Below are 22,864 nucleotides of genomic sequence, written 5' to 3'. Positions count from 1 at the left end.
CACGCGTATACCACACTTCTATACGATCCTACCTTCTATGATTATACTACTCTTTGGTAGAAACCATGGTAGAAACTCAATACAATTTGGTTGCCAACATATAATTAGAAAATCTTGTTGCCTGACCGTGTTGATGCGCTTGTGCCGTTTGAATTGTTTGCAATTTGTTCGGACAGTAATTACTCGGAATAATTATTCCGAGGAAACGACCGACCACACACAAACGTAAACTGGCGTAAGCGGAAACCAGCAAAAGTCATTTTCACCAGAAGGATGACAATCGTGTAAAAAAGCCTTTACGTTTTAATTATTTCGCTGACAACACTGCAATCAAATTGTGGCGGATGGCGGATAGTATTGTTTGGATTGTGCAAGGATTTTGTTATGAGAATTATAAAATAGTTTAGTTTAAAGGGTTTATTTTGTGGTTTAAAATCATGGCATACCACTACATTGTTACGGCCCAAAAGCCTACGGCCGTTACATCATGTATTACAGGTAATTATAACGAAGAAAAAATGTTTCAAGAAAATTGAGGTTATGTCCGTATATTATGATTATTATTATATTTTAGGTATCTTTTAGTAGAGTAGTACTGTTTGGCAAATGTATAAAAGAATGAAGACTTCTGTCTCGTGTGGAACTGTGCGTTAAGTTGCCTTATATGTTAGATATTAACCGGCGCGCAATATACTATTGTCAACTACATACCTTAGCTTTTTTGCATAATTTGATTGTTTTGCGTAAAGATTACCTAATTTTAGCACAAAATTTAGACTCGAACATTAACTGAAGGTAAATTAATGTCCATATGATTCACTTTAAGGCAATTTTACATCGCCAACGGACCTTAATCTGTTGGTCGCGAAGGTGAACCGATTGGAGATGTACTTAGTGACACCAGAGGGGCTGCGCCCCATGAAAGAGGTCGGACTGTACGGAAGGGTCGCTAAGATGAAGCTTTTCAGGCCTCCAGTGAGTAACTATCATGTGAACTAACTAATCATTTAACATACCTATGATTGTGTACATCATTATTGTGTCCATTGTATTCCAATTAGTTTTGTTAATACATATTGTGGTCAGTAACTGACGGTCTAGCAAGAGTTGCGTTCTCGCGCGCGACTCCATACATCAAGCGCAACTTAAGTATGGACTCGCGCGCAAGAACGCAACTTATGCTAGACCGCCTGATATCTACAGTTTTATTATTGTTTTTACAGACCTTGTTAGCTATAAAAGGTAGTTTACCTACTATCTATTGTAATGATTGTAATGCAAACAAAATGTAACTTTTTACTACACAAATTACCTCCCACTTTGGATTTGGAAAATGTTATGTTATTTCTAGTCAAAATCACTCACAGTTTCAATCCGTAAGAGAAAAAAGTTTCCTGAATATATGTTTTGTGCATACTAGCTAAATTTATAATTGATTCGATTAATTTTTCAGCATGAAACAAAAGACTTAGTATTCATACTCACAGTACGCTACAATGCAATGATACTGGAATGGAGGACTGGCACTAACGGGGAGCTTGAAGTGGTTACCCGAGCCCACGGCAATGTCTCTGACAGTATTGGCAAACCTTCAGAGAACGGTATACTGGCTGTTATAGACCCACAAGCAAGGGTTATTGGGTTACGGTTATATGATGGACTGTTTAAAATTATACCACTTGATAAAGATTCTATGGAACTGAAAGCGGCTAGTTTGAGGTGTGTTATCTATTGATATTATTTAACTACTCATTGTTTATCTATGTTATTATTAAAAAAAACCTATATTTTGAAGGACATCTATCTATCTATATAGCCATTTATTTCCGATCCTTGGGTACAATGGTAATTAAATTGATATTATCATTTTTGTAAACTACAAAATGTCCCGCAGTTTGGTGTGCCTTTTGGCATAAGCCTCCTCCAACCTTCTCCACTGTACTCTGTCCTCTGCAACTCTGGTAATATAATATACAGGTGAATATAGTATAGTGTATCTGTGTGGCTCCCACAATCAATTTCAATTTTCAACATTCAGACTCGTAGATGAGCTATGTAAAGTATGACATTTGAAAGTTACCTACTTATTTCAGACTGGAGGAACTCAATGTGTATGATGCGGAGTTTCTACATGGCTGTGCCAATCCTACACTAATTTTAATACACCAAGATCTCAACGGGAGGCATATTAAGGTATTTAAACTTTTACATACTTGCATAATCATTTTTGTACAGCATAATGCGGTAACTACACTACTTAAGACCTAATGCTGTTGCTGCATGCAAAGCTAAGCAAAGGCAGCTATAGCAAAGATAATTGAGTGTATAGAGGCTTATTTCCATAGTAAATTTTGTAGTCACAGTAAATTTACCACCATCTTTCGACACAGGATTAAAACTTAGAACCCCATATGACTTTGAACCATGTTCTTTCACTGATATGTGTTGAAATTGTTAAATATCAAATGGTATAGCCATTTACACAAGTATAGGCCAAAGGTATGGCGCCATCTTTTCAAGCATAATTTTTTCTTGATTTTCCGCAGCACATTCTTTTCTTAAGGCCTGTCTCCATATTGCGCGGCAAACTATCGAACATTGGCTCGCGAGGCAGCCGCGCGCAATGGATACCGGGTTGGCTCGCGAGCCAACGCGATCTGATCGAGTTTAGGCTAGACAGTAGACAGGCCTTTAGACTTTATTTATCTTTACACTTCATAGATCTTTAGGCATATTTTGCAAGTGGCAGCCTACCCAATGTTATTGTGGCATTATTATTTATTTATTTATTTATTAAAGTCATGGTAACACATTTAAATGTGTTATACTGCTGTGTATTGTATGTGTTTAGTTATACAGAAATATAATAATTGTTTTCAGACTCATGAAATAAATTTAAGAGACAAAGAATTTGGAAAGGTACCCTGGAGACAGGATAATGTTGAAACTGAGGCGTCCATTTTGATACCTGTGCCTAGTCCACTTGGTAAGCATATTTTTATTGATTTACTTAAGTTAAATAACAAAAGAAGCATTGTGTTGTGTACTAAACCAATCAAATCGACCAACCTCTTGATAAATCATATATTAAATATTGGTGTAGTAAATAAAACGTAACATGCAAAAGAAGATAATAAGTATAATTGTATATAAAAGTGTGATTATGATTAGTCAGGTCCATACAGAGCGAGCACACGAGCGAAGCAAGTTGCCTCGGCCAAGGCGGCGCGCGTGAGGCACGTCTACACTGGCCGTTTTGAGCGCGAGGAAATTGCCTCGCGCGTATGCTCGCGCTATGTGGACCCGGCTATTAAGACCTCAAAAATTGATTTGGCAAGCCACATAAATCTGCCATATCTAATTTGTAACCGTATCCCATGGATTATTCTTTTCCCACCATACCATTATACAGTTTTCTAATGACTAACCCATTATTAACACATTCACTGCCGAAGTTTTCGTAGCGCTACGCTCGTAGCCGATCCCAGCGTTTTCCCGCTTTGTAGAGGAAAGCGATTACGAACAGAGAACCCGCCGAGCGTGTTCCCCTGGCACTCAATGTGTTAATCACATCACGTTGTTGCTATATACCTTTTTACGGTTCTAACCATGTTATGTAGTATGTAGTAACACTACGACCATTGCTAAGCAGTGAATAAGTAAAACTTTTTGCAGGTGGGGCTATCGTCATTGGCACAGAGTCTATAGTATACCACGATGGACAAAATTACGTAGCTGTTGCACCGCCGCAAATCAAGGTATATATTTGATAAGATAACACACATTTTCCAACCAATAGGCAAATGGTGGGGACATTAAAAACGATGATCGCGATCGGCTTGGCAAAAACCCCAAATAAAACAACAAAAATAATAATATAGCGGTTTGGTGTTTGTATACTAACACTATGGACATGGCCTGAATTAAATAAATTGATTGATTGAAAAATGTGAACTATTTTATTTGAGCACCAGGCGAGTCAAGACTCGTCAAAACGCCTAAATTAAAACTCACGGCAGTGGAGAAACTCCTCCTTTCGGGCAAACTCAGCTCCGCCTCCGTTCGGCTCAGCATTGCTCCAAGCAATTATTAGGGTTGGGACCACTTGACGTCCTTTTGCGTGCACGACCACAGATAAGATAATGACTTAAATTTTGACAATCCTAAATAGCCGAAGGGATAGTGCCATACATTAGAAAGGGATAGCATAATTCGTCTCTAAATCACTGTCACACTTCGGTTTTGCAGGCAGTGTCTTTTCTGTACGGTGTTAATATTATTTATTCCGTGCTCACGGGCGCCATCTGGGCGCTTTCCTTTCCAAGCAAGCTTTCCAGCTTTAACCTTAATTTTGCTGTTAACAGTTAACACCAATAAACTGCTACTGCCGTGTGGACACGGCCGGTCTGCGATATCTACTGGGCGACATTGCAGGCCGTCTTTTCATGCTGCTGTTAGAACTGCAAGAGAAGATTGACGGCACTCAAGCGGTCAAGGATCTTAAAGTGGAGTTACTTGGTGAGTACTTTTGCTATCAACTATTTTAAATTTTTATTTTATGACTATGGCGACTATTCTATACATAATCTATCGTTTCTGAAAGTTATACACGCTATGTGAACTCAATTTTATTGACGATATGTACTAGCGAACATTCCAAACTCGTCGAAGTACCAATTTGTTTCTCGGTTTTGTACATAACATTAATTCATATTGACTTATCATTTACTTTTCGGTGAAGGAAAATATTGCTTTGAAACTTGACTAATCCCGACAAGGCCTAGCTAGAGCCCTTTGAGCTTTGGGGATAAAAATTTGCCAGCCAAAAAAACGACGCATTTAAATTGTCACATCCTTTAATCTCCTAAGGCCCACCATACGAATAAAATGTCACTTCTATTTGAACATAATAGTGTAGGAAATATGGTTGTATTTCTTTTGTTCTGAAATCTAACGAAACAAATGAAATCCTGTCTGAAAATCAATTTTGTTTTCCCCAGGCGAAATCCCGATCCCCGAATGCATGACATACCTCGACAACGGCGTCGTGTTCATCGGGTCCCGTTTCGGCGACTCGGCGCTGGTCCGCCTGTCGGCCGCCCGAGACGAGGCGGCGCAGTACGTGCAGACCATGGAGTCCTTCACCAGCCTCGCGCCCATCGTGGACATGTGCGTGGTGGACCTGGAGAGGCAGGGGCAGAACCAGCTCATCACGTGCTCGGGTCAGTTTGTTCAGACACAAGCTTACAGTTACTAAAACGCTTAGTACAAAATGCAGATCATAAACTACAATCACTTTAAAACAAATATAGAGCTGTGGAAAATGAGCCTGGCGAGTCATTAAAAACCGTTTATGAGCGATAAACCGAGCGATTTTCTGTGTATTATTAACTTTATTGTGAACAATAAAAAATAATTACTTACTTAATTGGTTACTCCGTTTATTTAAAAGTGGAAGTACCCGATTGTGCCCATTACTGGCTTGACGCGTGCACACCCCGAAAAAATATAGGTTAGATCGCTAAAACAGCCAAAAACTCGAAAACCCTAAAAACGACTCCTATGACAACTCGCAAACATGTAAGTCTAAGTTCAAGGTCGCATTGGCCGCCACATTAGAAAAATAAGGGTTCCTTTTGTACCTTTTTTGGTACGGAACCCTAAAATGAAGAAACATTTCGGAATCTGCTGCTGTCCGAAATCTGAAAACAAAATTAGCAAGAAGGACATGGCTGCCATCTTTAACTATATATGCCACTTGATCACTTGATATTATTGATTTCAACTTCAACTACACAAATATATTCTCACATGTGACCATTTTTCCAGGGGCATTCAAAATGGGGTCCTTGCGCATCATCAGAAACGGCATCGGCATCCAGGAGCAGGCCTCCATCGACCTGCCGGGCATTAAGGGCATGTGGGCGCTGACACTAGCCCAGGATTCTACCTACCATGACACGTTGGTGCTAGCATTTGTAGGACAGACTAGGTAATGTTATAAAATATTAATGGTTTATAAAAATCCAAATGGTGGGAAAATGCCGATGACAGGGTCGAGTGGAGACAACGAGGAGAGGCCTTTGCCCAACAGTGGGACACCAAAGTAGGCTAAAAAAAAAGTTAGGAAATCAGAGCTAATTGTGCAGTTATTATTGTGACTTGTGTTCTGGTTGAGTACTAAGTATTTTTTATTAAATTGTGATATTGTATATATTTATATTTATGTATGTATCTTTATTAATATGTATTATATATGTGTACAATATGTATATATTATTACATTTTAGGCTATAGGTTTTAATTATTTACTGGCGTAATAATAATTGAACCATAGTTTACTTTTGTACATAGTGTTCGTTTGTCTATCATGTTTGTTTTAATTTACTCTCAATTGCTCAAAGGTTGACTGGAAGAGATCCCTTATAGGGATAAGTTCGCCTTTGTACATTATATATATTTTTTTGTTTCATTGTAATGTAACCTGTCTTATGTACAATAAAGTGTTTACATACCTACATATTATCTTGCTTAATAGTGTGCTGTCTGCTGTCCGTATAACACCTCGAGTGATAAGGATCTACATTGACTAATTAAGCCAAAAAACGACCTTGAGGATATAAACTTAGGATTCAATATTCATTGTCGCTGGGACTCAAGACTCTCAAGAGATTAAGTTTGCAGTGCGGTAATGGGGCAACACCACTATACAATTCAGAATTACGACGAAAATGCGACGTTGCTGTGCAGTGTTGTCGCAAACTTGCTAGCGTCTACATAAAATGTATATTAATATTTCTTCATCATCATCATCATAATCATATCAGCTAGAGGACGTCCACTGCTGGACATAGGCCTCCCCCAAAGAGTGCCACAATGACCGGTCTTGCGTCACCCGCATCCAGCGGATTCCGCGATTTTTACCAGGTTTCTAACAATAAAATAAATTAATTTAAATTCATATTTCTTGTTATATCTAAACTTCCAATAATTTGCAGGGTATTGACACTGAACGGCGAGGAAGTGGAGGAGACAGAAATCAAAGGTTTCGTCTCAGACAGACAGACTTTTTACACGGGAAATGTATGCCACAACCAACTCATACAGGTAATAATTATTCTGCTACAGGTGCCTGTCGCGATAGCAGAGGACGCTGGTTCGATACTGGAGGCCTTGGTCACTTTTTCTTAGTACATGACATTTATTTCAGTTAAGAATTATTCTATTAATGAAATTGGCTACTTTCCTACTAGTCAAATCAGCTTCTTTTTTAGAACTGTCAAGACGATTTGCTAATACAGAATTTATATGAAAACATGTATAGTGAAGTCACGTTCAACTCATCTGCTTTTTATATTTCAATCCGATTTATTAAATAGAAATTGTGGTTAAATAAAAATAACTGCTATCTATGTTTTTCTAATAATTATCTGGTGTTTTATTTCGTGCACAGTGTGAAATCATTTATTTTAAGTAGAGGATAGTACCCAATTGGCTGTTGTCAATGAATGGATGGATTGGATGTTGTTGGCAATATGTCTACTGGACTTAGTCCTAAATTAAGCTACTTAATAAAGTATGTTTGTAGTTGTCACACAGTCTTTGGTTGTTGCAGGTTACGGATGAAGGCATATCCCTGATCGCACACAAAGAGTCGGGCTGGACGCTAGCAGCACAATGGGCTGTCGGCGGGTCTCGAGGTGTCTCCGTAGTGGCGTGTAGCGAGACGCGCTGCGTGTGCGCGGCCGGTCCGCGCATCTACCTCGTTGCGCTCGGAGATGCTTCGCTTACAACCTTAGCGTGAGTATATTTGACTAGGACTGGAGTATACGAGGACGCGTGACAAGCAGAATGGCCGAGTAGAAGTGCTGCCTACCTCGATGACATCGCACACCCGCGGTAGTGGGGAGTGACCATGCGCGGCAGTGAGACACTGCGATCTGACCTTTCGCTACCTTCACGCTTCTGCCGCATTCCGCACTACTCGGCAATTCTGCTTGTCACACGTCCTCATTTTTTTTTCGTTTGCTTTTTTTGCATCTTTTTGAAATGTTACAATTAGGATGCGAAATAGAATAGAATAAAATTTCTTTATTTAGAATATTTAGATGAATTTATTTATTTACATATATTATAGGACAATTTTACACATATCGAACTAGTCCCACAGTAAGCTCAAGAAGGCTTTATGAATGAATAATATACGCTATGGTTTCACTCTGGCAAAAACTAGTGGAGCGATAAATTAATAATAGAAAAATTAAGAATATTGAATTGATGATTGCCGTTAGAAGTTTTAAGAGTTGTTATTATCAGGGAGGTGTGCATGGACGAAGAAGTGGCCTGCTTGGACCTAGGCCCTGGCGGCGACACGGCGTTACTTGGCGTCGGGCTGTGGACGGATATATCCGTCAGAGTACTGCGCCTGCCGGATCTCAGGCCTCTACACACTGAGAAACTATCTGGAGGTTAGTTGTTTTGTTTTATATTAGAAGAGAAAACAGCGAGATTTTATGTTGCTGAATTAAGAGCACCATTAAAGAAATATTTACTTTCAGCAAGCAATCACCGTAGCCTATGGACGCCTGCAGCTCCAGGGGTGTTAGATGCGCGTATCCACCACAAACCCATATAAACCTAATATTACCTTAGGATGGTATTCCATTTGTCCAATTTCTTTGTTTGTCCAATGTGTATTGCGTCTCACATTTTGTTTAGTGAGAGAGTGAGACGCACAAATATTGGATAGATGGAATACCACCCTTAGGTACAAATATTTAAATAGCCTTTAAAATGTTTACAATGACTACAATGAGTTGGCAACAGCAACAGCTGTTATACGCGTAAACAACCGTTTGCTATAGCGCTTCGATTCCTAGTTATAGGTAAGAAGGCTGCTTTTTTAGTTAATGAAAGTATACTTTAATACTAAATGACCCTTTCTTCCACAGAAATAATTCCGCGTTCGCTGCTTATCTGCACTCTCGAAGGCGTGTGCTATTTACTCTGCGCGTTGGGAGACGGGTCCATGTTCTACTTCACCGTGGATCCGGAGACTGGCGTGCTGACTAACCGGAAGCGTGTCACACTCGGCACGCAACCGACTGTACTTAGAAGTTTCCGGTATGTACAACATCAACACAATAATAGCGCACTGTAGTCGCTATACAAATCAATAATGTATAAAGCCAGGCGCCTCATTCATTTCATCATTTTTGGTCCGATCGTGTTGAAACGCGATACCTGACGACCCAAGTGACACTGCTTATATGCACCCTCGAAGGCGTGAGCTATTTACTCTGCGTGTTGGGAGATGGTTCCATGTTCTACTTCACCGTGGATCCGGAGACTGGCGTGCTGACTAACCGGAAACGCGTCACACTCGGCACGCAACCGACTGTACTTTGAAGTTTCCGATACGTATACGTACAATATCAACACCATAGCCCAGTGTAGTATAGTGGTAGTGCTCTACATTCTCTGGTCTGAACGTGTTGAAACGCGATACCTGACTGTACTTACGAGTTTCCAGTACGTAATACAACATCAACATAATAGCACCCCAGTGTAAAAAGTAACAGTGGACCAACGCCTTTGATGTTTGCGTAAATGCCGACACCGCACAAGAACACAGTAGGGTTGTCACACACTTTTACACACCAACACAAACATACCAAACATTTCAAATAAGACACGCTGGCCCTGTAAGTAGTACCGAGCTAGCTAGTAACAATGGCGATGTATGCAGCTCGGGTATATAAAAATTGTATAATACCGGCCGCGATATTGATATTTATAATTTTTGGTCCAACTGTATTTAAAATCGATATCTGGAGATCCGAGGCAAAATTACCAGTTCTGTCCCTTCAAGGAACATGATCACATCCACTCATCTACTCTGTGTATTATCCTCTTAACATTCTTAAGGGTCGTATTCCATCTGTCCAATATCTTTGTCCAGTGTGTATTTGCGTCTCACATTTTGCTTGATGAGAGAGTGAGACGCAATGCAGATTGGATAGGTGGAATACCACCCTAACATACAAAACAAGGTTATTCCGTAACAGTTTTATTTATTCACAGATCACTATCCACAACCAACATATTCGCGTGCTCCGACCGGCCCACCGTCATCTTCTCTTCGAATCACAAGCTCGTGTTCTCGAACGTGAACCTCAAAGAGGTCACACACATGTGCTCATTGAACGCGGCTGCTTATCCTGACAGGTAATGTATAAACATTACAATAACACAGCCTAGTGCGCATAAAATCACCGAAAAGAAACGTTTAAAAACAATATCTCTTATGATTTTTTTTCTACCTTCACGTTATAAACTTGTCTTTACTCGAATAAACTGACTAAATAGCATACCTACTAACCTTTGTAGTTACCATTATCGCAGAGCCTTTTATTTTATGTTTAACGCAGTGCTCAATGTTGTTTATAAACGTATGTTTCTTCCGACTGTCCCTAGTATAGGTACTCGACGACATGAGGACATTTAAAAATCTGCACAGCAAGAAACACAATAAAGTCAATAGATGTCGCCTCGCTCACTCTTCTCCGACACGGCCTTCCTGACAAGTCCCCTCGTACCTACATGTTTCACCTTTTACGTTTCCATGAGTAATTGTCTAAAATAAGGTTAAAACGGTTAATGTTTTTAATTTTTTCCAATAGTTTGGCGCTAGCCACAGACAGCACGGTAACCATAGGCACAATAGATGAAATACAAAAACTTCATATCAGGACAGTACCCCTCGGTGAGACGCCTCGACGCATCGCTTATCAGGAAGCTTCACAGGTAACCAAATTTGAGTAAACACTTTGATATACATTTTTGTATTTGTAATTTAACTTTTTTCTAAAATAATTTTCATTTGGTGATGACTGATGAGTCTTTAGTCAGTGTATGGTTGACGTTTTATTTATAACATGCACGACACGTTATGTCGACAATGTGTTTCATTATTTTTGCAATTTACAATTGCAAAAATAAAATAAATAATAAATAAATAAAAATAAATTAAATAAATAATTGTTTGTATTTTTTTAGTGTCTATTATGTGCAGATACGTTTTGTTTTAGATTGTAAGGTTGACATGTAAGGTTTTATTGTAAATACATTTTTCTCAAACATGCAATGAAATATTGATGTTATGTTCCTTATAATAGGCTGCGAAGTATGACGTTTCAGGTGCGGCTAGGACAAAAGGTCGTTAATGGAATTTCATACACATCTTGCAGGCCTAGGCCGGCAAAGTCCTCTTTTTTAATTTTCATTTCACAGATATTTGAGACACAGCATAGTGGCATTCATCCATTAAAAAAAACTAGAGGCAGTATTTGCTTTATGGTTCGTAATGACACTCTGCCACTACGCCTATAAAAAAAAAACAAAAAACAATGTTTGTTATAATTTTAAATTATAAATTTAACTAGGTACACAAATAAAAACATTTAAAATATTTCATCTAAACGTTAGCGGTAAAAAGGTCTACTCAAACACGCGTAGTTATATTTTTTAAATTGTTATGGAGGTAAAGTTGAAAAATATTCATTCTGTTTTATTGGATTTATGGTGCGTTGTTGATTTTTTGACTTTAATATGAGTTCCGACGAAATAATGAAATTAATATTAATTGTAATCGTAGGTGTTGGAATTGGCAGCGTAAGCAGAATTGATTTTAATAACTTGCTGCCTCTGCCGCCAAGTCAAAGACGAAGTATGTATATGGTTGCTTATGGCAATTTTATTATTTGAGAAACTAAGAAAAAGGCTTACAGTTTATTAGAAACAGTTTTGTGGCATATTTTAAATGAATATAACTACAAACTCGTCAACACTGTGGAAATTATACTTATTTACTCCATGCATAAAGCAACGATGTATGTGAAACATGATATCAACATGAAAGACTATGTAAACTTATGTGACTAAAACGACAGTCAGACGGATACAAGGCGAAAAAATCAAAGATACATGAAAATATACGGGTAGTAAAAAATACACGACTCGTGTAAAAAATACGCGTGATAATGATATAGGTACGTGTTGGTTATATTTTGGGTGTAGTTTACTTTTAGTTTTTTCTATAAATAAATATAATATAAATGGGTTTCGTGGATTTTTTATTTTATTTATTTCATTGCATGTTTGAGAAAAGCACTATACATACCTCGGCGGGAAATGGGGTTGCCCGCGCTCAGACCTATCCGGCCTCGCTTCGCTCGGCCGTCTATATGTCTTCGGCCGGCAACCCCTTTCGTCCCGGCCTCTGTAGTAATGTACTAATAAACATGGTGGTTGATTTAATTAAGACATTATCTGCGGCGTAAGATTGTAGACGTCGAGATTAAATTGGAAATACAAGGCATCACCTTTACAACAACGAAATGCGAGGTCTCAGGCCTTTAATCTTTGCGGTGCGAAATTAAATACCCACTCAGTTTTCGTGTCGCATACCGATCGGTCTCGCTTTAATTTTGCTCGATGTACGTCTCCAAAGAAGTTTAACCATAACGAACTAACTTATAGACGTTCGGCGTAATCACAATGCGCGTGGACAAGCTGGAGTGGGGCGTGGCGGGCGCGGCGGGCGGCGCCGCCACGGCCGTGCGCGCCTCGGCGTCCACGGGCGCCGCCGCCACGTCGGGCGCCGCCGCCACCGCGCCCAAGCACGCGCCGCAGTCCGCCGACCTCGAGATACACAACCTACTCGTCATCGACCAGCACACCTTCGAAGGTGAGTGACCAGTTAGAGTGCGGCGTCCGCATTAAAAAAAACCTGACGAGTGCGTGTCGGACTCGCCCCCCGACGGTTCCGTACTTTTTGGTATTTGTGATTAGAAATACATCATCTGTGAAAATTTCAACTGTCTAGCTATCACGGTTCATGAGATACGACCTATATAGGTTATAGGTTATCGCGGGCTTGTTTTCCGCAACTCGACGTCTATTATTGCGCCTATTTTGCGTGATGGGATGGCGGCACTATTCCTGCCAACCCAACTCCACCAAGAAGCCTAGCAGACCCTTTATGTTGCCGACGACTTCTGGGAGAGACCCCGGTGAGCCGAGGTGTTGTGCCCGGTATTTTGCCACCCCTGGGCATTCGAGAATGACGTGGGCGGCTGTCTCCTCTGCCTCCATGCATGCTCTGCAGAGGGGGCTATCTGTAACACGTAGGGTTAATAGGTGTTTGTTAAATGAGGCGTGTCCAGTTATTGCCCCAGCTAAAAGCCGGAGCTGTGGTCTCTTCAGCTGTCGAAGCCTCCGCGACAGATTGGGGTTGAGTGTCGGGAGGGCTTCCTTCGCCTGCCTGCATGTGCCTAGGTTAGACCAATATTGCTGGTGTTTTACCTTGGTGCTGTGTCGCAGCGTGTTCCGGAGCCAGGCATATGGCAGAGGTAGGATTGGCTCAGGTCCTGCCACCTTCAGTTCCGAGCCTCCTCTCGCCAGGATGTCGGCTGCATCGTTACCTCGTGAGTTGCTGTGTCCTTTGATCCACTGCAGAGTTATGCCATTGGTGGTACATACCTCTGACAGAGCTTTGTGACATTCGTAAATTAGCCCTGAAGTGAAAGTATAACTTTGTAGAGCTTGTAGTACTGACCGACTATCAGAGAGTATGCGGATGGGGTAGTCCATTGCTTCCCTTGAGACGATTGCGTGTGCTGCCATTATAATGCCCATACATTCCGCCTGGAAGACTGTGTTATGGGCACCAAGTGGTGTCGAGATGTGTATGTTTAGGTCCTCTGAGAAAACCCCAGCGCCAGTGCCTGACCTTGTTTTTGATCCGTCCGTGAAGATTCTCAGCTCCCTTGGGTTGAGTCCTTCATGGGGTTCTTCGTGTAATTGTATTTTGTATTTTTTGTCGAAGACGAACTGCTTGGGTATCCTGTCAGTCACCGCTTCTATAAGCGGTTCCTTACCTATGGCCTCGTAGAGGATTTCGGTGTGTGGCACCCTAGGCGGTCTCCAGAGATTAGATTTTTTGAGACGTACCGCCGCAGCCAGCGCTTCTTGTTGTATGAAGAGGTGCAGCGGCGGCAGGCCCAGTAAGGCTTCCAGGGCCGCGGTTGGTGTTGTCCTCATGCAGCCCGTTGTCGCCATACAGGCCAACCTCTGGAGTCGTTGTAGTCTAGCCTCAACAGTGGATAGTTTGGTGCGTGGCCACCATACTATCGCGCCGTAGCTTATTATTGGTCTTATCACTGCCTGGTAAAGCCATAGAGTTAGCCTAGGAGTTAATCCCCAGGTTCTACCCACCATTCTACGACATTGCCAGAACGCGACTGTAGCTTTATCAATTTTGCCATTTAGGTGATTACTCCAATTCAGTTTGTTGTCAAGTATTACCCCTAGATACTTTACCTCTGCCGATAGTTGGAGTTCTGTATTGAACAGTTTGGGAAGGTGGTAGTTTCCCAAGTTGCGTTTGTTGGTGAACATTACCAGCTCCGTCTTGCGGGGATTGACTGTGAGTTCGTTGTTAACGCACCAGCGCTCCACGATGGCTAGTGCAGAGCGGGTAACATCGCATACCGTACCTGAGTGGTTGCCGCTTGTTAGTATCACTATGTCGTCAGCATAGCCGATTGTGTAATAGTGATTGTTGTTTAATGTTGTTATGAGGTCGTTCACCACTAGGTTCCATAGATACGACCTAGCAAATAGCACAATATTTGTCCGAGGCAGGAAAACTGTCTTGATACCCTTTCCCTGTTTCTTTAAACTACATCAGTGCCATTTTCAACCAAAAGTAACCAATAAGTAATTGTCGATTGTCAATAAGGCGCTGTTTCCATATAGCTTCAATTTGAAATCAACCTTATCAACAACCGACAATGTGGTACCTTTTGGTTGAAAATTCACATTTATCCTGGAAGCAGGGCTTACCAAACGCTTACTGTGATACCTCCTCTTTACAGAGCCCGTTTAAGCTAACTCTGCACCGTCTTTAAAGTGACAATTTCACAAAAACGTCATATTTTGGAACTGTGGAACTCTTACACCCTATCAGTGCGGAATTACCTTGGTCCAACTCTACGCACAGTAACATTTGACATTCAACTGTCTCCATGATTTGTATGTTTGCAGTATTACACGCGCATCAACTGATGTCGAACGAATACGCAATGTCTCTAGTGTCGTGCAAGCTCGGCGAGGACAACAACCACTATTACGCCGTCGGCACGGCCACTTTAAATCCCGAAGAGTCGGAACCGAAACAGGTACTTAATATTGCTCTCATATAGTCTCAGTAGTAGTCTGGTTGACGTAACTGGGGACCGAAGAGCTGGCGGCTACCTCGCACAACGTATCACTATCAGCATTGCGATACAGCGAGGAAATGCCGCCAGCATCCTTGGTACAATGCCTCAAGGGCCTATTTTAGATTTAACCTTCTGAACGCCACAGACAGCAATTGACGTCAACGCAAAATCGTGACAACGACGCCAAAGACGGCATTTGACGTCGATCGTTTTTTGACGAAAATCTACTGAAAAACACCCCACTTTTAAGTTGGCATTATTTATTCACAAAACTAAATTTTACCCCCGTGGCGTCGGTGGCACGGCAAATGGATGCGCCGTTTGGCGTTCAAAAGGTTAAGCTAGTTTTTAATTTCGTTTAGTAATACCACTGTATATATATCTTGTTTGTAATTAAACGATTGTCTCAGTAGTTAGTTAAGAGCCAAGAGTGTCCCACTGCTGGGCAAAGAGCAGTGGGACACTCTTGGCTCTTAACCCCTAGAGCCCCAGCCAGCGACAATGTCAAATACCTCGTAAGTTCAAGGGGTCTAAGCCCCTCCGATGGCATTCTCTTAAAACTCTCAAGAGTTTTTGATACATTTTATATGAAGTTCTGTGTGCGATATCACGAACGTGGGACTTATAGCACGACATAAAATAGTAGAAATTTTCCATACTAAATTGTTGCCATGTTTAAGCATGTTACGTCAAAAATGTGACAATTACGTAGGAAGTGGCGCCCCCAATAGTTTTCTACAATTTCTTGTCGGACTATAGATAAGATTAGTAAATTTCTGCCGACGCGTAATTGCGATTGCGGGACAAAAAAAAAACAACAATATTTGATAGTTGACTTTATTTTTTTATCTTTCGATATGAGCTGAATAAGCTAATTTCTTTTTAATTGCAGGGAAGAATATTGCTATTCCACTGGTTGGAAGGCAAACTAGTTCAAGTAGCTGAGAAAGACATTAAAGGTGGATGTTATTCTCTCGTTGAATTCAATGGGAAATTGTTAGCTTCGATAAACAGTACAGTGAGTAGATGATATTTAATTTTTATTGATTTGGAGCGGACCCAAAGCTATTGTCAGTATCATGTTTTTAAAGGCTTTTAATTTTGGTAAAAGCATAAGCTTTACTTTTCATAAGTTTTGTAACTATAGTTCGTTTTTCTTAGCATTAGAAAGAAGGTCTCATCAAGAAAAATCTTGACGTGTCTTTTTATTGAGAAATATTGAAAAACGCTTTAAAAATTAGTTTATATTACTTATGAAAGCAAAAGAATGTAAAAGGTCATATATGATTTATAATTCTAACACATTTGCTGTGACTTATTTTTCAATGGTGATTTTTAATAAAAAGACATGTCAAGATCGCTTACCTTCTTTCTAATGCTAAAAAAAACGAACTATAGCGTAACAATCGTAACCAATAACCAACTCAAGATGAACAGTTACAGAAAATAGACATGCCCTCTACACTAGATAAGGGGCTATTCATAAATTACGTCATTTCAAATTAGGGGGTGGGGGGGGGGGGGGTCTGGACATCGGATGATCATGTCTCCTACGTCATGACGTACATGACGTAGGAGGAAACGGGGTCATTCGAAGCATTGACGTAATTTATGGACAGCCCCTAAGGCCCAATTGTAGTTTCAAAGTTAAATTACTTTGTTGTATCAAAAAGATGACAAAATGTATATATATTTTTTTATTACAGGTTCGTCTATTCGAATGGACTTCAGACAAAGAATTAAGATTGGAATGCAGTCACTTTAATAACATAGTAGCGTTGTATCTCAAAGTAAAAGGTGATTTTATACTCGTTGGCGATCTCATGCGGTCCATGACGCTACTTCAGTATAAACAGGCGAGTCAAATAATTACATATGTGTTTTCTAGAAAATATCCTAAAGATTGACTGCGAATCTACCTTATGTTTAAGTTTCAACGCCGACAACGCACTTACAACCCCTCTGGTGTTGCGGGTGTCCATGGGCGACGGTAATCGCTTACCATCAGGCAATTCGTCTGCTCTTTTGCCATAAAAATGTATAAAAAAATAATTATTAACCGACTTCCAAAAATGAGGTTATTCACAAAAACGCTACTTAATCTCTGATTTCCTAAGATAGCGGTGCCGTAATATAGCGGCCGTCTCCATACAAAATACTACGACATCCATATTTAGCCGTATTATTTTGTATAGAGACGGCCGCTATATGACGGCACCGCTATCCTAGGAAAACCGAGTTTAAGGGTAGTATTTTATCTGTCCAATATCTTTGTCCAATGTGTATTGCGTCTCACATTATGCTTAATGAGATAGTGAGACGCAATGACATTGGACAAAGAAATTCGAGAGGTGGAATTGGTATTACCCTAAGAACGGTAGCTGTAATGGCATTGTGATTAGATCGAGCGTCTGTAAAAATGTTCCGCGAACTTTTACTTTTGGTTTGCGGTAAGGAAGTCGAAAGTCATACAATCCGAACCGCGAAAAAGAAGCGTGAAAGCCGAAGGCTTTACTGTTGCCCTGGGCACAGAATAAACACAGAATAGTACTACCGTACAGAAAGGAAACTTCCTACAAAACCGAAGTTTGACAGCGGTTCAGGGTCGAATCATGCTGTCCCTTTCTAATATATGGCACTATCCCTTTCGGCTATTTAGGATTGTCAAAATAGTTGTGTCAACCCTAATAATTGCTTGGAGCAATGCTGAGCCGAGCGGAGCCGAGTTTGGCCGAAGTCAGGAGTTTCGCATGCCCTGGGGACAAACACTTTGAAGTCCTGATATGAAATGTATAATGTACTCTGTATTTCCAGATGGAGGGTAGTTTCGAGGAGATAGCGCGCGACTATAGCCCGAACTGGATGACGGCCGTGGAAATATTAGACGACGACACGTTCCTCGGCGCCGAGAACAGCTTCAATCTATTCGTTTGCCAAAAAGACAGGTCGGTATCGAAGATTACCTGGCCGCGTAGCCAAGATGCCAATCGCTTACGCTCCGTAACGATCGAAAAGCAACTGTCACTGTCGCACTAATATGGAAGAGTGATAGAGAGACATAATGCTTTTCGTTGTCGAAGCCATTGCGATTGTAACCATGGCTAGGCCGGCTGGCTTTTCTACCGTTAACGTTTAATTATCAATTTAGCACAAAACGTGGCGCTGTACAGCGCTACTCAGCTGTCACACTTGCGACTGAAATATTTTACACTAATTTATTTGTTTTAGTTTTCCTTTTGTCTATATGCTAGGTGTCAATATGGAGGATTGCGTCATTTACAGTTAAAGTATTAGATCGTAGTGAAAATGTGTCATGCTGATTCCTATGTTTTTTATAATATGAAGACCAGAGTATGTTAAGAGCATTCCACGCGAATGTCAATTTCTAATACTTTCTGAAGATGCTGAGAAAGCGATATTTGGTCTGGTAACAATTTAGGGCTTGCCTATCAAATTGGCAGTATATACCCGAGCTTTACGCATTTTAACGAGGGAGTGGCCATACAAGACACAAGCATTTCGTAAGCGACATTCTCGTAGAATGTCAATTCGTCAGTCAGAGCGTTCGTCAATAGGGAGTTTTACTGCAATGTTCTGCCGCCAGAGTGCAGCATTAATTTGTTTAGTAAACCATAGAGTAACTTATACATACTAGGCCTTAAACAGTTTTTTTGACAAGTTTTCACTATGATATTGATGCACCAAGGCGGTTTGTTTACAGGTGGCCTACCGCGAAACACGAAAATTAAAATTTCTCTATCGATCGAATAAGCAAGAGTGATAGAGAGGCAGAAACCGAACTTTCGATTGTTGTGTTTCACGGTAGGCCATGTGATTGACCTAGTGACGCATGATGTGTCATTGATGATGTCAATGAGGTTTGTTTACTGTATGTGCTAGTGGTGCCACCTACGCAAAGCTTTGCCTAATATTCCCTATTAGGTTGACGACTTCGTCACGCTTTCACGCTACAACGACGCGCTCCCGCGGCTTAGAACGCACCGCGCGCCCCTCCCCCTGCCCCTTACCGTCTGAGCGAGAGATTGACTCGATTCGCTTTCAGGTCACTGCAGTATGACGAAACCTTTAGGCCCCGGTCTTCGATTGACCCTAAACGCTGCGTGTATAGTTTTATAGATATAAATATTGCTCTTTTGCTATACAAGTTCTTTAGAAGCTTAGTATTTATTGATGACGACATTCCAGTGCGGCCACAACAGACGAGGAGCGGCAACACATGGGCTACACGGGCCAGTTCCACGTGGGCGACATGGTGAACGTGATGCGCTGCGGCTCGCTCGTCGCCACGCACGCCGACACCGCCGCGCCCGTCACCTCGCCCGTGCTGCTCGCCACCGTCACCGGCGCTATATGTGAGTACACGGGACTGTCGACCTTATACCGACGGGGTAGAGTCTATAACCCAGCGTCGCCACGCACGCCGACACCGCCGCGCCCGTCACCTCGCCCGTGCTGCTCGCCACCGTCACCGGCGCTATATGTGAGTACACGGGACTGTCGACCTTATACCGACGGGGTAGAGTCTATAACCCAGCGTCGCCACGCACGCCGACACCGCCGCGCCCGTCACCTCGCCCGTGCTGCTCGCCACCGTCACCGGCGCTATATGTGAGTACACGGGACTGTCGACCTTATACCGACGGGGTAGAGTCTATAACCCAGCGTCGCCACGCACGCCGACACCGCCGCGCCCGTCACCTCGCCCGTGCTGCTCGCCACCGTCACCGGCGCTATATGTGAGTACACGGGACTGTCGACCTTATACCGACGGGGTAGAGTCTATAACCCAGCGTCGCCACGCACGCCGACACCGCCGCGCCCGTCACCTCGCCCGTGCTGCTCGCCACCGTCACCGGCGCTATATGTGAGTACACGGGACTGTCGACCTTATACCGACGGGGTAGAGTCTATAACCCAGCGTCGCCACGCACGCCGACACCGCCGCGCCCGTCACCTCGCCCGTGCTGCTCGCCACCGTCACCGGCGCTATATGTGAGTACACGGGACTGTCGACCTTATACCGACGGGGTAGAGTCTATAACCCAGCGTCGCCACGCACGCCGACACCGCCGCGCCCGTCACCTCGCCCGTGCTGCTCGCCACCGTCACCGGCGCTATATGTGAGTACACGGGACTGTCGACCTTATACCGACGGGGTAGAGTCTATAACCCAGCGTCGCCACGCACGCCGACACCGCCGCGCCCGTCACCTCGCCCGTGCTGCTCGCCACCGTCACCGGCGCTATATGTGAGTACACGGGACTGTCGACCTTATACCGACGGGGTAGAGTCTATAACCCAGCGTCGCCACGCACGCCGACACCGCCGCGCCCGTCACCTCGCCCGTGCTGCTCGCCACCGTCACCGGCGCTATATGTGAGTACACGGGACTGTCGACCTTATACCGACGGGGTAGAGTCTGAATTCCGTTTTAAACAGCGACTGAATATGTAGTACAAAATGAGCAAAATGAGCTTCCTAAAATGGCCCAGGTATTACTCTGACAGTTATCCCTTCTCCATAAATGTGGTATATTTATGCCAGTAGCTTTGAAGATTACTCAATACACAATTTCCCGCTATTAAAAGTTGTGACTGGTCAACAAAAAATTTGATTAGTTAAAATATAATGCTATATGTCTAACCTCTTGCACGGCATTGCCATATTTGACGTTGTCAAACTGCGGTATGTACTGTTGAGTCTGTATTGTTGCACAATACATGTGGGATCAATTTAGAGCTGTGATCACTTGATCAGGCTTGTAGTTTTTAGTTTTTTTTTTCTGTTTGTGCACAGGCCTAGTAGTCCAACTGACGCAAGAGCTGTACGAGTTCCTGCAACAGCTGCAGGAGCGGCTCACGCACACGATCAAGTCGGTGGGCAAGGTGCCGCACTCGTTCTGGCGCTCGTTCAACACGGACATCAAGACCGAGCCCGCGGAGGGCTTCATAGATGGCGACCTCATCGAGAGCTTCCTAGACCTCACTCGCGACAAGCAGAAGGAGACCGTCAAAGGGTTGCAGGTAGGAACACTACACTAGCGTCGCTAACAGAACACCTGCGATACATTATTAGATTTGTCCGCCATACAGATTTAATGGACACATGTACATATAAAATCCTACATCTAAAGTAAATTCGTCTTTATGAATCCTTTTGCCCCAGCAATAAAAGCCATAGCTACAACTAGGATGTGCTCCTGGTGCTTGTATTCTACACAAAATCAGTACCGGGACAGGAACCCCCGGTTCTCGCCATGTAAATCTAGTACTGGGAGCCCTCCCTAGTCAGAACCCGTCATACAACCTTGAGGCAAGGGCTGCACGCTCCGCACCGATAGCTCTCCGCTCGAGGCGTGAAATCCTGTCCCATTATAAGCCGCAGCTTCGCTAAGGGTGGTATTCCTCCTGTCCAATTTCTTTGTCTCTCACCGGGAGCACATCCTAGCTTTAGCTATCGTTTTTATTGCTTCGGCAAAAGGATTCATAAAGAAGAATTTACATTAGATGTAGCAGATTACGTACAGATGTGTCCTTTAAATCTGTCTGGCGGGCAAATCTGTGGTATTAAGCACATCTTTAAGTATGTCCTTAGGTGTAAATTCTCATTTTCATCCGTACTTTACTTAAGTGTTGATGTATTTTTTGTTCAGATCGACGACGGCGGCGGCATGATGCGCGACGCGACGGTGGACGACCTGGTGAAGATCGTGGAAGACCTCACGAGGATACACTAGGCCATTAGGATATAACTAAGATTAAACATTATATGAAAAATTTGCCTACCAACATAAAATGTTTCACAACCCTACTGCGGACTTTTAATGTGTAGTAAAACCCGTTATAGCTGGTTTGTTACTGCACACCGTTGTATGGGGACCTTGCACTTTGAGACTATGCGCTGAAACTTGGCACAGTTGATTCGTAGCTGGTCTTGAGCAGATACAGACCGTGAGCCGTCGAGAGCCACCTCTCATTTATGGGGGGGGAGGGGGAAAGTTCGACGCTGCCGCGCTTCACTTGGAGCAACATTTCTCCAAAACTATACCTATTAGGGCATGTAATATATCATTTTAGGATAAATTAAGGATGAGGAATCTAGTTTTAGAACAAAAACAATGCACTTTCTAACAAAAAAAAAGCATAAAGTAGAAAAGACTAAAAAACGTATTTTTGATTCTTTCATAATTACCAATTTTTTTTTAAAGTGTAGCAGGAATCTGAAAACAAAAAATACAGTCGTAAAGCTACACTTATTACGTTTAAGAAAATATATAGTTTAATATACAAAACTGTTGATAAATGGGAGATAAAAAATAATATTAAGCGTGGGTCAGAGTGATCTCAATACAAAATATTATGAACGTGGGAAAGTTACTTATAATTTGTTCTACAATCGTTTATTTTTCTTGTTTTTCATAAATAACTCGTAAACGGTAGCCCACAGCAAAAAAATATCTTTTACGTAAATAATCTGTTTCAGATTTCTTATAAAATAAGTACTACTGTTTTTCGCTACCATCAATATTAAAAAAAATATTGAAGGGAGAAAATAAATAC

The 22,864-nt window shown here is 42.1% G+C and overlaps 1 protein-coding gene across 1 annotated transcript; it reads left to right on the top strand.

Annotated features, from left to right (window-relative positions):
• Window positions 1–314: 314 nt before the first annotated feature.
• On the top strand, window positions 315–22,115 carry LOC134799085 (DNA damage-binding protein 1). Its single transcript, XM_063771463.1, has 23 exons — window positions 315–498; window positions 827–975; window positions 1,454–1,719; window positions 2,094–2,193; window positions 2,881–2,986; window positions 3,676–3,758; window positions 4,365–4,518; window positions 5,001–5,222; window positions 5,830–5,992; window positions 6,999–7,107; window positions 7,616–7,800; window positions 8,317–8,468; window positions 8,952–9,123; window positions 10,084–10,227; window positions 10,683–10,806; window positions 12,541–12,748; window positions 15,109–15,242; window positions 16,177–16,302; window positions 16,991–17,140; window positions 18,099–18,229; window positions 19,491–19,657; window positions 21,102–21,328; window positions 21,958–22,115. Exons 1-23 carry the CDS (start codon window positions 438–440, stop codon window positions 22,039–22,041), a joined length of 3,417 nt encoding a protein of 1,138 aa, XP_063627533.1. The 5' UTR covers window positions 315–437; the 3' UTR covers window positions 22,042–22,115.
• The last annotated feature ends 749 nt before the right edge of the window (window positions 22,116–22,864 follow it).

The sequence above is a fragment of the Cydia splendana genome, chromosome 18, assembly GCF_910591565.1.
Source record: "Cydia splendana chromosome 18, ilCydSple1.2, whole genome shotgun sequence".
In the NCBI taxonomy this organism is placed as follows: Eukaryota; Metazoa; Arthropoda; class Insecta; order Lepidoptera; family Tortricidae; genus Cydia; species Cydia splendana.
Note: the sequence above shows the minus strand (reverse complement) of the source record. Positions and strands in the feature narration are given on the sequence as shown.

Bases quoted from the DNA above. Each gene is read 5' to 3' on its own strand.
- LOC134799085 (XM_063771463.1), top strand. From the start codon at position 438: ATGGCATACCACTACATTGTTACGGCCCAAAAGCCTACGGCCGTTACA. The intron at 10,228-10,682 runs GTAATGTATAAA...TTTTTCCAATAG, and splicing joins GCGGCTGCTTATCCTGACAG to TTTGGCGCTAGCCACAGACA. The intron at 12,749-15,108 runs GTGAGTGACCAG...GTATGTTTGCAG, and splicing joins CGACCAGCACACCTTCGAAG to TATTACACGCGCATCAACTG.